At 40.3% G+C, this 15,478-nt stretch overlaps 1 protein-coding gene across 1 annotated transcript; it reads left to right on the top strand.

The window, feature by feature from the left end:
• Positions 1 to 4,894: 4,894 nt before the first annotated feature.
• On the top strand, positions 4,895 to 10,149 carry nr4a1 (nuclear receptor subfamily 4, group A, member 1). The gene is made up of 7 exons (XM_084068775.1): positions 4,895 to 4,969; positions 5,816 to 6,608; positions 6,698 to 6,827; positions 6,931 to 7,094; positions 7,226 to 7,428; positions 7,545 to 7,723; positions 8,042 to 10,149. The coding sequence occupies exons 2-7, from the start codon at positions 5,820 to 5,822 to the stop codon at positions 8,296 to 8,298; spliced, it is 1,722 nt and encodes a 573-aa protein (XP_083924901.1). The 5' UTR covers positions 4,895 to 4,969; positions 5,816 to 5,819; the 3' UTR covers positions 8,299 to 10,149.
• Positions 10,150 to 15,478: the final 5,329 nt, after the last annotated feature.

Here is a 15,478-nt window from a genome sequence, read left to right as displayed (position 1 = left end):
GTGGTCTCCTTTTTACAATAGGCGGAAATTACATATTTGTACTGCATGCAAAAAACTGCATGGTTCTTGCCCAAAACTGCATGAGATTGCCATAAATGTGGCATTTCTGTACAGGGGAGAACTGTAGGTATCCATGTAACCCATTTCAATTCACTTATATCGAGGTGACAGCTCAAGCGACCATTTGGAAAATGGTGATGGCCGTTTTTCCCTCGTCAAAATGTTGTCTAACTTTGAATCATTAGGTATTTAGCCCCCTTCCCGACAAGGTAGCATGACAAGGTTGGTCCCATTGGAAACCTGAGGTTGTCTAGAATCAAATGGTATCTCTATCTTTGGGCTACGTCTAAATTTGAGCGTGCCACAGTCTCTGAAAGACAGTCTCACCAGCGTTCCAGCCAGCAATCCTGCAGGTCTCATAAGGGTAATAAAACATTGAAAAAAACACACTTTGGACCACTTTTTTTCTTGGGATCATCAAAATCCCTATATTAGAGGTCCTATGGATGCCAAAAATCCAAACTAGAAAAAAAAATAAGAGGGTGCGCGTGGACCCCTCCTAGGGCCTCTACTAGGTCTAGTTATCCTTGCATGACAAGTAGGATACTGCTAATGCAAAGGTGATGCAAATACAATGACTAGTTATCACCGGTTGGCTTTCCATTGCATAATTTTCTGCAAGCCACCCGTAAATAATATCCTCCTATAAAACCTGCATTCATTCGAGAGGCACAGTTCAGGTGGGTGTTTCTGTTGTTGCTAAAAGTTGGGCCAGAGCCAATTTGCAGAGCAGTTCCACCACCCAGAGATTCAAAAGTGAGCCAGACAGGCAGAAAGGACAGGCAAGAACATCATTTGTTTTTAAAGATGAACCAGTAGCTGCCGGTTTCTAATCAATGTAGGAAACTCCCAGGGATAAATACTAAACTATTTCTTTCAGTACAGAAGGTTTAAAAATGAGAATCAGTTCTTTTTCCACTCAAGCAGGCTCTTTTCCAAATGGATTTTGGAATCGGTTCAAAGATAAACATCATATTGAGATGTGATTAAATAAATTGACATGTAGGCTAACAGCGACGCACACACACGGTACTCACAAGTAGGACTACACATGTGCACTGAATCCACAGCTATGGGTTCTTCCCACTTAACTGAACTGCAGTGGACCACCAGATGGTGCTTGCAATTGCATGTACAGTATGCCTATAGTATAACCAATGCTGATGTTAGCAAAAAGTGAGAACTTTGAAGTGCAATGCTATGTGGGCCATTTCCATAGCAGTACACAGGCAGGTGCCACTTGCTCCCCTACTGGAGTCGATTACAGTAAACAGTCATATGGTCGCTAGCTACAGTAGCTGCAATATACATGGCGACAATGGTCATATTTCTTTCTGGGGCCTCTGCTACTTCATGCTATAAGTAAATCCAGTATATGTGTGGTAAAGGGGGGAGGGCATTCGAGCTTTGGAGGCAGTTATAATTTATGTGATCTATTTTTAAAATGTCTCCCTTGTATTTGCTTGTGAATCCTCTTTTCAGCTTGAGCCAAGGAAGTGGAACCTGATAAGGACAGTGGTGACTTAAGCCTCCTACAGGAATGTGTGGGGTGAATGAAACCTCTCTAAAACAACTCTGTCTGTCCTGGCTGTCACGGGGAGAAAAAAAAGAAACATGTCACAACAGTCTCAAGCCAGCAACTTCAGTTTTACAAATGTGCAGGGATGACCCACTCCCCCCCAAACAAAAAAAATCAAAAATCTTCTCCTTCTTTTCTTTTTGTTGATAGTTTTAGTTTATTATATAGTATAGTGTAGAGATACATGAAACCAAGCTCAGGGAGAAAGGAGACATGTGAGATATGAGATATGACAGGAGTTGGATTCAGACTGCGGTCATCGTGACCCAGAAGGAGACTCCTTCTGGGTCCTTCTGTGGTCCGACTCCAGCCATCGTGACCCAGACTCCTGTCTTTGCACTAACTGGCTGCGTGGGCACCCCAATTTCTATGTTGACTTTCTAGTACTGAGGCACAGCTTTTGGCTATTTTTCTGCATCAGCACAAAATGTGAGATTGGGAATAGAAATAGTTGCAGGACTGAATAGTTTATAATGGAATCAAAAGCTCTCTTTTTGAGAAATGAATCAAATACTTTTCCAATCTCACTTGTGATTAATATGCAAGAGAAATAGATATACTTGACTATATTGACACCTGACACTATTGTGGCATGTCACATCACATCAAGTCTGCTCATGTGATGAAAATGTGTCCCTTATTCTTTCTATTGTGTCTTTCTATTGAATTCCCTCTCGCTGACTCTCCAGTGCCCAAATGTGTGCTGTAGTAGTACATAATCTTTGAGGAGTGAAGAACCACCAGATTTCTGTACAAGGACAAACAGCTGCTCAACACAAATATAGCACTCTGGAATAGCAACAGGTGGTGGGTGGAGCTTTGGCCATGTACACATGTGATAATACATGTGTACATGGCGTTCATGTGTGTACGTGCAAGAGAGAAGGGGGAGGGGGAGAGACGCTTTAACAGTTGAATGAAGTCTTTGAGAACACACATTTATATACTGCTATACAAACCATTATGATTTAGTGACACTCTCCCAAACCCTGTAAAATTTCTGGACAGAACCCCTGGTAGAATATTTAATATTCTCAAGTTTTAGATGAGCCATCACATCTCCGACCCAGCGTCGATGCGATGGAGGACTGGCTGATTTCCAATTGAACAAGATAAGGCGTCGAGCCAATAAAGAGGAGAAGGCCACAGCATCAGACTGGGCGCCAGATACAGTCACTTCACTAGGGACCACTCCAAAGACCGCAACCAAGGGGTTAGGGCAGATCTCTTTGTCACAGATAAAAGAAAAGGTCTCAAAGACAGAAAGCCAAAATTGTGATAATGATGGGCATGACCAGAACATATGGTAGAGAGTGGCTGGAGCTTGTAGTAGTCCATGTCTGATGCAGACAGATGATTTATGTATTCTTTTAATTGCCAGCTGCCAAGACTACTAGGCCAAATAACTATTTTCAATAACTCCAAAATCTGGTGTCCAATTTAATTGTTTCCTGTATATGGACTTAAATTCCCTCCACTTTTCAAAGACCTTTCTCATTCACTTGAGCCCATACCCACATCAAAACAAAGATGTCACAAAATATCTTATGTTTGAAATTTGGTAGACTTTGTCTGTTGTTTCAGATCAAATAGCCAGTAAAATAAATGCAGCTCCTTTGATCAGTAGGAGGAGAAACAGAGAGCAGGAGTAGATCCGGAATACCGGCTGCTACTGGCAAGGCATCACAGGTGCCAAGTCATTCACAGGAAAACCCACAACGGGAGGGTGATTAGTTTCCATCAGGGAGTGCAAAAGGTATTGCAAGAGCCAAAATGCAATCCAAGAATTACTTCTTGTACCTTACAGTGGCTGCGTAACCCTAGCTCTTCAGTAGCATGATCATGATCTTCACCATACAGTAATTACAATCATCACATCATTATCCTCATCCACAAATAGTTCAGTTGTGAAACTTTGTAATAGGAAATGCACGATTTCCGCTTTTGTCCATTCAGCTCGAGTCTCGACACATGGCTTCCAGCTTGTCAGATGTTGTGATCTGGTCGTGTGACTCCTACTGAGTATGCAAACTTAGACCAGTGTGGTCTGCTTGCTCTTTTACACCAGCTTGTGAATACCTTTCCCCCCCATGGGGTCATAGTGTTATGAATGCCATTCAGGGGCAGCAGCCTCATTAGTGAGATAAACTAGAGTTGATGATGCTTGAAAAGCTAGATTGTGTACCCTGGGGGGTAGCCTGCACAATGTATGCACGCAAAAAGATTACATCCCTCACAGCTCACAGTTCAGATTTGATTTCTTCTATTGGTATCCATAAGGAGGGGGCATGCAGCCTAATGAGCAGCTATGTGTGTTGCAAAGTTTGAAAACAACAAACAGCATGAATGTGCTAATGCAGGATTGATACAGAAAATGTTCTGGATTATTTGACATCAGTGATTGAGTGATTGTACATTATTTATTATTCCAACAATTGGGCATTTTACAGTAAAGGTTTAAGCTAGTGTTTTAGCATTGTATGCATGTATAGCCTTTACGTTCATAATATGTCTGTCAGTTCACTTATACACGCCTACATGCATGTTTATTTAACCTACTGTCATGCAACTATTCTGTCCAGTAGCTTATCTCGTGTGTGTGTGTGTGTGTGTGTGTGTGTGTGTGTGTGTGTGTGTGTGTGTGTGTGTGTGTGTGTGTGTGTGTGTGTGTGTGTGTGTGTGTGTGTGTGTGTGTGTGTGTGTGTGTGCGTGTGCAGTGTGTGCGTGTGTGTGTGCAGTGGTGTAAAGTAACCATAAGTACATGTACTCAAGTACAATTTTAAGGTATTTTTTACTTTCTTCAGTATTTACAATTTTCAACAATTTTGCTTCTACTCTACTCCACATCTCAGAGCACTACAATTATAAGAAAACTTTAGTGAACTTGTGAAATGGGACATTCTGCACATGAAGTATTTTGCTTTTGGTATTTTAAGTATATTTTGATGCCGATACGTTTGTACTTTTACTCAAGTACACTTTGAATACGGGACTGTGTGTGTGAGAGAGAGAGAGAGAGAGAGAGAGAGAGAGAGAGGGAAGACAATGCTGCGGTTCTTTGCAGTATGCGCGTCAACGGAATCCCACGAGTGCGTCATCCAAACGACTATTCTTTGAACGGAGCTCGCTGATTGGCCAGAGACTGGAAAGCTCCCCACCCTCTGCGCTGCCTTCTATGGAAGCTGACGTCATGGGATACAATAAAATTGATACTATAAATGTCTAACGGAGATCAGAGCGCAGGGACTCCTTCCACTTCAGCCGAAACACTGGGGATGATTAACAACCCTTTTGGGACTAGTTCTGAATCTGTGTGAAACTGCATAACAGGTTAGTCAAAACTATGGTAATGTTATGTTTTGTGTATATGGAGATGAGAGAAGATTTATAACTTTTTGATTAACCACTTAAACCCCATATGGCTAACCGGAGTGCCTCAGGGCTCAATACTAGTATCTTTTCTGTGTTCTATTATTGTGGGGAAAGCTTTCGCTGAAAATAGCCGATCGACAAGGTTATAACTTTTTGATCAATTCTATGATTGCTAAGAGAGACACATCGATATTTTAAAAGATGTTCACTGATATCCAAAACGTAAAAAAGACAGAAAATATCCCTTAGAAAGTGACTAGTCATTAAAGAAAAAGCAACTGATCTGTTTGAAGTTTTGTTCTCCTGTAGATGCTCCAGAGATTTGTTAAACACACATCTCAGTGTATAAATACAAATAGACAGAATAAAACAATATTATACAACAACAATATTTAAGCCTGGTTTCTCCTTTCGATGTGGGGATATATTTTTCATTTAAATTGTGTTTCATGTTAAAGCTTACAGTCATACAAAAAACGTAATTTTAAACTTATACACGTGATGCTATTCCCTTGTTGCGTCTATGTAGGCTACTTGCTACATGTTGGCATACTGCCCTACCACACTTTATTATAAGCATGTAAAAATCACTGAAATTATTGCTATACTACATTACATGCTATAGAAGCAACCACGACCACTTTCAATGAAATAGAGAAATCTTGTTTGTTTTTCAATTATGCATGTTTTTATTATTTATCTGTACCTTTTGGCCATTCCAAATTAAGTACTAATGGTTTGCTCAAAACATGTATATTTTGGCTACTTTTGAATCTCATAAATGCTATCTTCTACAACCCACAGAGACATGACGTGTGTCCACCCCCAACATGCAACTCAGCCATATGAGAATACCCTCAGCAACTCTGAGTTTCAGGCCATTCAGGGCATGGATTTTAACTCCAGGTTAGCTGTTGACATGAGCAGCCAAAGGGACCATCTCTCTTCTCCACCCCTCCCGAGCATCAACTCTCTGGTGGGCACTTACACGGGTGAATTTGATGCCTTTTCGTGTCAGATCACCACCAACCCTACCCCAGCCACTCCATCACCAGGCCAGGAGTCTCCCTTCAAGGTGGATGACCTCCAGATTTATGGCTGCTACCCGGGAACATTTACACTGAGTTACCTCGATGATGCTCTGTCTGGTGGCTCTGATTATTTCGGCAGCCCCACATCTGCACCGTCTCCCTCGACCCCGGGATTCCAGAGCCAGCCGACCTCCACTTGGGACTCAGCCTTTGGTCCTTACTCGCCCACACCAGGATTCTGGGCAGCTGACAAAGCTTCCGTTGCACATGCACACTCTTTCTTCACTTTTGGATCTGCAGAGGATGTGTCCTCTTTGGGCCAGTCCCACCTGGCAGAACAGGACCCTTTCAATTTGACCCAACAGCATCCATCGGGTTTAACCTATCCCCCCTTGGCATTGGAGCATGCGAGTAACTTAGATAGCACTGAACAGGTAGAAGACAGCCTGTCACCCAAATCAAGAAGCCCCAGTGGAAACGAGGGGCGCTGTGCTGTGTGTGGAGACAATGCCTCCTGTCAGCATTATGGGGTTCGCACCTGTGAAGGATGCAAAGGATTTTTCAAGGTAATGTAATATGTGGTATCAGATTAGTATTTTTCTTTTTGTTTGAATAAAAAAATCCAGTTACTGAATGTGTCTTTTGTATTTTGCAGCGAACAGTACAAAAGAATTCCAAGTATGTGTGCCTCGCCAATAAAGACTGTCCTGTGGACAAGCGCCGGCGGAATCGTTGCCAGTTCTGCCGTTTCCAGAAGTGCCTAGTTGTAGGCATGGTGAAGGAAGGTGAGTTCAGCACATTTATGACTTATGGTAGTTACATGTCACTGACAAACTCTGTTTGAAAGTGGGAACCTGTGTGTGGTTTCAATGTCAAAATTTCTCCTAGTTGTGAGAACAGATAGCCTTAAAGGGCGAAGAGGTCGCCTACCATCTAAGCCTAAAGTTGTCCAGGACCTGACAACCACAGTGTCTCCAGTGAGCCTGATTGCGTCTCTTGTGAGGGCACACATCGACTCCAACCCTGGCATTGGGAAACTGGATTACTCTAAGGTGAGAGCAAATGGAAAACTTTTAATCTGTTTTCCTGCTTTAACAAGAATGATTCATTATTAGTAATTAGTAATCACAGACTAAATAAATATGACTGACTGATCATAACCTGCCTGTCCTGTTCAATTCAGTTTCAAGACACTGTTGTCAGCCCGTCAGAGAAAGAGGATGCAGGTGACATAAAACAGTTCTATGACCTGCTCACATCCTCTATGGAGGTCATCAGGAAATGGGCTGAGAGTATCCCAGGGTTCTGCGAGTTCTGTTCTGAGGACCAGGATCTACTGTTGGAGTCTGCGTTTGTTGAACTCTTCATCCTGCGACTTGCATACCGGTGAGGATAATTACCTGAAAGCTACAGTACCTGAAAACAATGATAATTGATATTAATGATCAAGTGCAATGAATCAACTAAACCCACCAACCGATGTCCTCTTTTCCCTGCTGAAGGTCCAATCCAGAGACACACAAGCTCATCTTCTGTAATGGTGTCGTGCTTCACAAGACGCAGTGTGTCCGAGGTTTTGGTGACTGGATTGACTCCATTATGGAGTTCTCTCGAAGCCTTCATCGCATGAAGCTTGATGTTTCCTCCTTTTCCTGCCTCGCAACCTTGGTTACCATCACTGGTAAGGAATTTAACCTATGTGTCACACTGGTATACATCTGCCAAATTACGTACAGAAATCTCACTCTCTCTTCTCTACGCTGATTCTGTGGAAAAAGGTATATGTTATAATGACAGAAAATACTTGAACATTCAAGGCACTTAATGTTTCATCAAGCATATAGTATGTGCCACTGCAATGTTTGAAAGTTTGAAGTACAGTATGATAGTATGCTTGGCTGAAGCTTTAGTAGATAGCATCAGCTAGACACTCACTCTGTGTTGTGTTGTCTGCTGTACACCAATTATAGCTATGTTTTCTCATTTCTTCCTCTCATAGACCGCCATGGTCTTAGGGAGCCTAAACGCGTGGAAGACATGCAGAACCAGCTCATTACGTGCCTTAAAGATCACGTCTCTGGCTGTGCCTCTGACTCCTCTCGACCCAATTATTTGTCCAGACTGCTTGGGAAGCTCCCTGAGCTTAGGACACTGTGCACACAAGGGCTCCAACGCATCTTTTACCTTAAGCTGGAAGATCTTGTTCCACCACCACCTATAGTGGACAAAATTTTCATGGACACACTTCCTTTTTGAGAGAGCAGGGGATAACTACCTGATGTCAGTGATGCAATCTCTGGAGAATATACTGGGAAACAAAGAACTCATGTTACATGGTAGCTACAAAATGAGCTAAGAAGAATAAGAATCACCAGCACCTATGCAACTCCAGAGGAAAGATGGTCATCTTCAAATGAAATGTATGTGTATGAACTCAGTAACTCAAAAGGTCTTTGAGAAACTTGTGGGATGGTTTATGCACATGACACGCAGGAGAGATGTCTCCTTAGATAAAAACAAATGATTTGGGAGACTGTATGGTGAGAACAGAGATAACTATACAAGGCAGCATACAATGGTACTTGTGGTGTGGTTCCAGTATAATAATTCATCTATTTATGAAATCATACATCTGCAAAAGTTTGCCGCACCAGGCTATTCCTCCCACAATTTTCGTGCTTTACACACGTGTTTTGTAATTTTTCAAATTGACTGGCTTCATCAGGAATCGTGGACTCATATTTTTCTAAGTGATATCTTGTTTGGCTTAATTGATACATTTTTTAGTGCATAACATTTTCAACTGTGTATTTAGCAAAACTGCTACAGACACATAACGTCAAAATGTTCATGGTCAATTATAAACCCATCATCCATTAAACCCCAAATTTGAATCATGCATGGAGGGGTCTCACCACCAGAACGCTATCACTTCTGCTCATAGTGGGTGCCACAACTGCGAAAAGTTTAACTGTATGTAGTAGAAACGCTATTTTTTTCAGCTGATTCCTCAAATCATGACTAATCCAATCTAAGACTTGTTTTGCGGCAACCACAGTTTACAATTCCCCAAAATGTCTAGTGATAACTGTTTGATTTTCCAACAAATTATGCCAGACATAAAACTAGACATGCAGGCCCGACCAGCCCATGGACCAAAAAGATAATGTTTACATACCACAGTACGCCATTAATCAATTTTGGATCAAGAGTTTTAGACAGAAAGTTTCTCTTTTGGCTGGGAGATAGGCTAGGCCAGTATCATTTTGTCAAATATAATTCAAATGTAATGGAATTACATGGAAGATGTCTAAGAGCAGCTAGTATATATGTTGTTGGGTTTTCATCATTACCTTCAATCATTTTGTCAAATATAATTCAAGTGTCATGGAATTATATGATAGTTCTAAGAGCAGCTAATATATACCATACAGTTTTGAATCAGTCTTACACACTGCTTTTATTAATTAATTATGTCAAATTAGTTTTAAGAATATCCGTGCAATACCAAATTAATTGTTGTCTGTATTCTGACATGATCACAGTTTGTGTTGGGCATTTCATTTTTGACCAATTATAGAAATATTAATAATCTTATTTTGCAGCTTTACATGAAAATTAAAAAAAAATATTTCTATTCAGTTTTGTTATCTTTTGCTCAGAAACATTGCAATATACAGTATTTGCTATTTGATATACAGTATCTTATGAGGAGATATCATATATTTCAACCAAATAGTCACATAATTGTAATTGGATGAAACAGGCCCAAATTCTGATGGATAAGAAAGATCCCTAGCCATTGTTGATTCAGTCTAGTTCGTCCAACCAGGTGGATCAGAATGATCTGATAAATCATCTTTATACACCTTGTACTTTGATTGTGTAATTCATTTTTGTATTTGTAGTTTTAAAAGCAGGTCATCATATTAATAATTAGCCCAACCCTCATACACTTCCATTCTAGTACGACTGCATACCATAATGCACCAGCAGCACTGTACACAACTGAATATGCCTGAGTCAAGTTTCACTATTCTTTTTGTTGGAGGATATTCAATCTAAAAATGGCATCAGATCAGAAGATACAGTACTATTGAAATATGTTCTCTCACACATACTAGTCTGTTTTTAGAAGGCAATGGAATTCCCTCTCATGTTTCAAATGACTCAGTCTCCTTCATCATTGCACAGGGGAGGCATCCTCACATGCATGTTGATGTTGAAATGTGAACATACACCTCGCGTTGCATGCAAATGTTATGGGAAGGCTGCTCAGTCCAAGCTGTGAACGTTTATTTTTAGACCACAAGTGCACAACTAATGTATAGACAAGTATCAGTAGTTATTATTTAGACATTTTCATTATTTTTTTCCCCTTCCCCCAGTGTTTGATTTCAGTAGTTGAGAAACGGACTACTTTTACTTTTAGTTTTTGATTTCGTTTTTCCAGGAGGAAAGCCTTGCTTTTCAGAAGCTGAAAAGGGATGAAAGGATGCATGCCATCAAATATGATTTATTTTTTGTTTATTAAAAGTTTGTATTTAGTTTTATATTTTTTGTTAAACTAGTCTTCGTTTTAATTAATCTCCCCCCCTTTTTTTTACTGAATGGGTTCTCAAATTGAGTTTTAATAACCCTGCAGTACATAGACACAAATATTCGTCATCTGTTGTCAATTGCCCAAGACAAGCAATAAGCACTGCATGTATGCACATGCTGCAGCTAGTGACATAAACAAGAGCTCTCATACATCAGCTCTGTTACTCCGAAACGGTTTTTCGATGAACTTGATAGTTCAATGGCCTATCTTTCAACCAAGTGATTTCAAGTGCTCATCAATGTTTCAAATCTACAGTATATATCAGTACTTTTATTGGGACAGTAAAGAACATTGACTGTACTGTATATGGCAAATCAAAGCCACACAGGTTATCCCTGAAAAACATTATGGGGATTGTGAAGAAACCTACAGAGGACTGTGCAGTCAAATCCTCAGTATTCATTTAACCATTTATAACCCAGTGTACAAAAGTGACCAGATGCACTCGCAAGGGTACACTCTCTTTGTATACTCTCAAGAGTTAAATGAACACGGAGGATTTTACAGTGTGAGAGCAGAAACCCGTGTGCCTCAGACCTCACACAAGGTTTCAGCCGAATAAATGTGTGTGCTTCTGCTTACAGTTGATTTCATTCATCTCATTCTATTCAGTTTGAATGGCTTTCAGTATTATTAAGCCTGTGAGTCTGATCCTTTTGATACCCCCATTTAAATCTCTGGGACCGCAATCAACACTGTAAAATCTTCAGTGATTATTTAACACCAAGAGTGATAAATGAACACTTTTAGTGTTGGACCTTTGCGGGTTCATCTGGTTTCATTTGTACACTCTTAGCTACAGACCCATAAGGGTCCAATTTGGCTTCTAAACCCCTCAAGGCTCCACGTTGAGAACCACTGTACAGTACTACCCTTACCAGCTCTGCAACCACACTGCATATGCTGTGTGTATAGTTCTGTCATTCACAGCAAAATCTGACTGTAGAAATTGACCCATAATGGCCTCAGAGTTAAATTAACACTCAGGGGGTTGAGGTGTATTTGTCACGATTTAACCAGTCACCAGTATGTATAGAACTTGTCTGCACCAGTTTCAAGGTCAGGTAGTTTTGCTTCTCCCGTATTGCATTGCATTCAAGGGACTTACTGATCTATCCATAGCCGATATCCATCTGTAGCTAGGCTATTGATAACTCACCCTTGTTGATTATTGCAATTATTGTTGTAAATGTGTGAACTGGTCTGATCCCACTATAGTACAGTGTGTGTTTGTCTGTGGAAAAGATGATATGCATGATAACAAGAAAAATCATTTGCGAATGCAGTCAGCCAGGACATATTATGACACGCAGTCAGAGGACATGGCAACCTTGCTGGACTTGTCCAGTAAGAGTAACAAGATAAAGTCACCATCACTCTGATTACGTGTGGTCAGAGACATACTGATGATATCAGTGGCATGAAGGATGGAATATTTATTTTTCAAATTCCACCTACAGATCATGGCCTGTGGAAAGTGGTGATTACTTTCATCACATAGTTCCAGGATTACTAGGCCAGTGAACAAGCCGTTCACTGGCACCAGTGGCTGAGAGAATATGAGAATGCTACAATTATAAAACAAGACTGACAGGGAAGCTTGGGTTTCACTTGCAGGCGACAAGCCTTGGATGCGTGCCTAAAACTTGTTTGCAGCATGTCCCACAGTTTCAAAAGGGTTGTGTCTCCATGCAGATAGCAAGGTGACATAAATTTGAAGGCCTGCTGCTTAAGGCTGCAAAGAGTCTCATCATCTGGATATCTCAATTCAGCACTAGGGAATACTTGCAGCTGAAATAAATATCCTTTGATAAAAGTACATCTAAGAAAATTCAACCAACCCAAAAGAAATGATACAAAGAGATGGGAAGATTAAAAACTTCAACTGAAACCAATTATTTTTTAATTCAGAGTAGCCAATTATTTGTACCCCCTTTTTCTCCCCAATTCAGTCGTTATGCTAATTGATTCCTCCACACACACATTTCTGTGATGTCACTTCTGCTATATCCTACTGACTCACCTGCCAGTGAGGTGCCCCCACCAGAAGACGTAGAGCTTTCGTCCTACTCCTCCCGCCCAACACTCCCCACTGACAGGTGCCGCCCCAGCCTTTAGGAGTACATGCAGTGACAAATATCACCCTCCCGGCTTCCCTCCCCTGAACATGGGCCAATTGTGTTCGCATAGACGCCTGACAAAACCGGATGCACTACTGTGGATTCGAACCCACAACCTCCGTAGTGGTGGTCAGGGACTTTACCACTGCACCACCCGAGCACCTCAAACCAATTATTCTAATTGGAATAAATGTCTCTTACCATTTCTCTTTCACACTGGGTTAGTGACTTGTAGGGCACTATTGTGCTGTTTAGTAAATATGTGGTGTTGACACGAGCATGTTTTCCTGAGTATTCCTTTATTTTCAGAAATGGCCATTTATCGAAAAAGACTAAAGGAAAAGCTTTCCTGATGACCCTAAATGGGTTACAAATCATGGAAAACTCTTTAACAAATTTCAACACAGTGGCTGTTTGGAGCCACCCACTTTCTTTAAACACGGTATTCTGTTCCAATTTGTGGCCAAACATACACACAGCTGCACCCGCCACCTCATTTCCTACTATCTGGAGTCAGTTTTTATGTCTCTTGTTTGGTGATACCGACTGCCATTGTAGATATCAGCTTTTTCTTCCTATCCTTATGTCATTATACTGCTGCAATGTTCAAGGAGCCCAACAAAAGTTTTACTCATGTACCTGTGCACAGACATATAGTAGCAATAAAGGAACATTGAACCTTTTGTAAAAACTGATTTAGTAATACCCTTTTACAAACTATTCAGAGAACAGAAATCAAGCTAATGACATCACTTCCTATTCAATAGGGGCATACACTAAATTCCTGTGTTCAGTGTACAGACGCTCTAAAATGCCAGTCCAAATCTAGCATGTGCCACAAGGTCATTGCGTAAGCATGATCTGTATATGTCCAGACATTTAAGGGTTCTATTAAACACATTGGTTCTGGATAAGGCAAGGACGTCCCTAGGCCGTTAGCCCTTTGTGTACACAATGTTCTAAGGAGTCATATTTTGTCTTTCCAAATGGTAACTGGGAAGGAGGGTGGTCAGCTGAACACTTCCAATAATAGCCTGAACAAAAATAGACAGCCATCATGTGAAATCAATAATGCCACTTAGATAGGACATAACATGTTGGCAGGCAGTCATCACTGTAGGATTAGTGAGACCATTGGCAATCTCGCAAAACGTGTCCTATAACCTGCAGAAATGTACAGTATTTTCTATTAAAGGTAGGGTAAGTGATATTTTTTGGTTAAAACAAACAAAGTATTTTGTTAAAAGGTTAAAATACTATATTCTGATAGTAATCATTGCTATAGAGTGTTTGTTCAGTAACAGATGTCTCCCCGTCTCTCCAGCTCTTTAATAAACAGAAAATACATTTTTCGGTAGGTGTCAAAATCTCAGCCAATCAGGAGAAAGTACCCATTTTAAGCTTAATTTGTATAGTGTTCCAGTTCCAAATGCTCGTTTCTTAGTGTCATCACTTCCAATTTCACTTGTTTAATCTGTATCCTGATTGAGTTCTGTCCTGGTTGGATAAAATTGGAAATGAAACTGAAACGAATATGCATTTTCTGTTTAATAAAGAGGTGGAGAGACAAGGAGACTCCTAATACTGAACAAACACTCTATAGCAATGAGTACTATCAGAAAATAGAGCTATTTAACAATTATTTTAACCAACGCAAATCACTTACCCTACCTTTAAGTAAAATTTGAAAAATAACTCACTTTGTTTTTCTTTTTTAGTAGTCGGCGGTTAGTTGAAACCTCTGTTGAGGCTTTAAATAAAATAGGTACAAAACCTGCAGCCCGTTTGTCAGACAGTACTTGGCTAGTCTGTTCAATTCTAGTCTTTAAACCTGATGGGTACTGCCATCTAGTGGTTATGCCATGAAATGCCAGGACCACAATGGAAACAAGTTCTTATGCTTTTAGCCAGTGTTTTACTGTGCTTCTATGCCCTTTACATTGTTGACTTAAGTATTCAATCAATGCTACATTTAAATACATTAATACAAAACAAACAAAACATTGTGAAAATGTTAAAGCTTTATATACTGATAGTAATCATAGCCAATAGTGTTCAATAACAGGGATCTCCCAGTCTCTCCAGCTCTTTAGTTAACAGATGCATTTTCAGGCTGAGATGCCAATGTTATCCAATAAGAGAGAACTCACAAAGGATAAACAAGTGACACTGGAATTGATTGAAAAAATGTGATATAAAATGTAAGCTGATAAATGAGTACTCTCTCCTGATTGGATGAAATTGGCAACCCACATGAGAATGTGTTCTGTTCACCAACGAGCAAGAGGGAACTGTCACGGAACAAACACACCATAGCAATGATTACCATCAGAATATAGAGCTAACACTTTTATTAACAAACATCACTGCACTTTAAATGCTAGCAGGCTCATTTATGATGCAAGCTTAACACATGGTCAATCAGTCAGATGTACAGAATTGGTGAGGTTTACCTTTGGTTAGTTAAAAGTTGGTGGAACCTTAAATCAATTACGTTAACAGTGAATAGAAGAAAATAATGCCGGTTGGTCTACTCAACTTGAGAACCCCAGCATCCATATTCTAGGGGGAACATTGACCAAAAATAGCCGATCTACCAGCTCACAATGTTGTGTCTAAGAGATGTGTAGACAGAAAAAAGAAGTCAAAGTACAGTTGTAACTCAGGTCCGTTTTACTAACAATAGAGTGTTCAAGTGGTTAAAGTATAAGCT

Source organism: Gymnoscopelus microlampas (genome assembly GCF_963454915.1).
Source record: "Gymnoscopelus microlampas genome assembly, chromosome: 10".
NCBI classification, from domain to species: Eukaryota; Metazoa; Chordata; class Actinopteri; order Myctophiformes; family Myctophidae; genus Gymnoscopelus; species Gymnoscopelus microlampas.
This window is presented reverse-complemented; position numbering and strand designations above follow the sequence as displayed.

Bases quoted from the DNA above. Each gene is read 5' to 3' on its own strand.
- nr4a1 (XM_084068775.1), top strand. From the start codon at position 5,820: ATGACGTGTGTCCACCCCCAACATGCAACTCAGCCATATGAGAATACC. The intron at 7,095-7,225 runs GTGAGAGCAAAT...TGTTCAATTCAG, and splicing joins GGAAACTGGATTACTCTAAG to TTTCAAGACACTGTTGTCAG. The intron at 7,724-8,041 runs GTAAGGAATTTA...TTCCTCTCATAG, and splicing joins AACCTTGGTTACCATCACTG to ACCGCCATGGTCTTAGGGAG.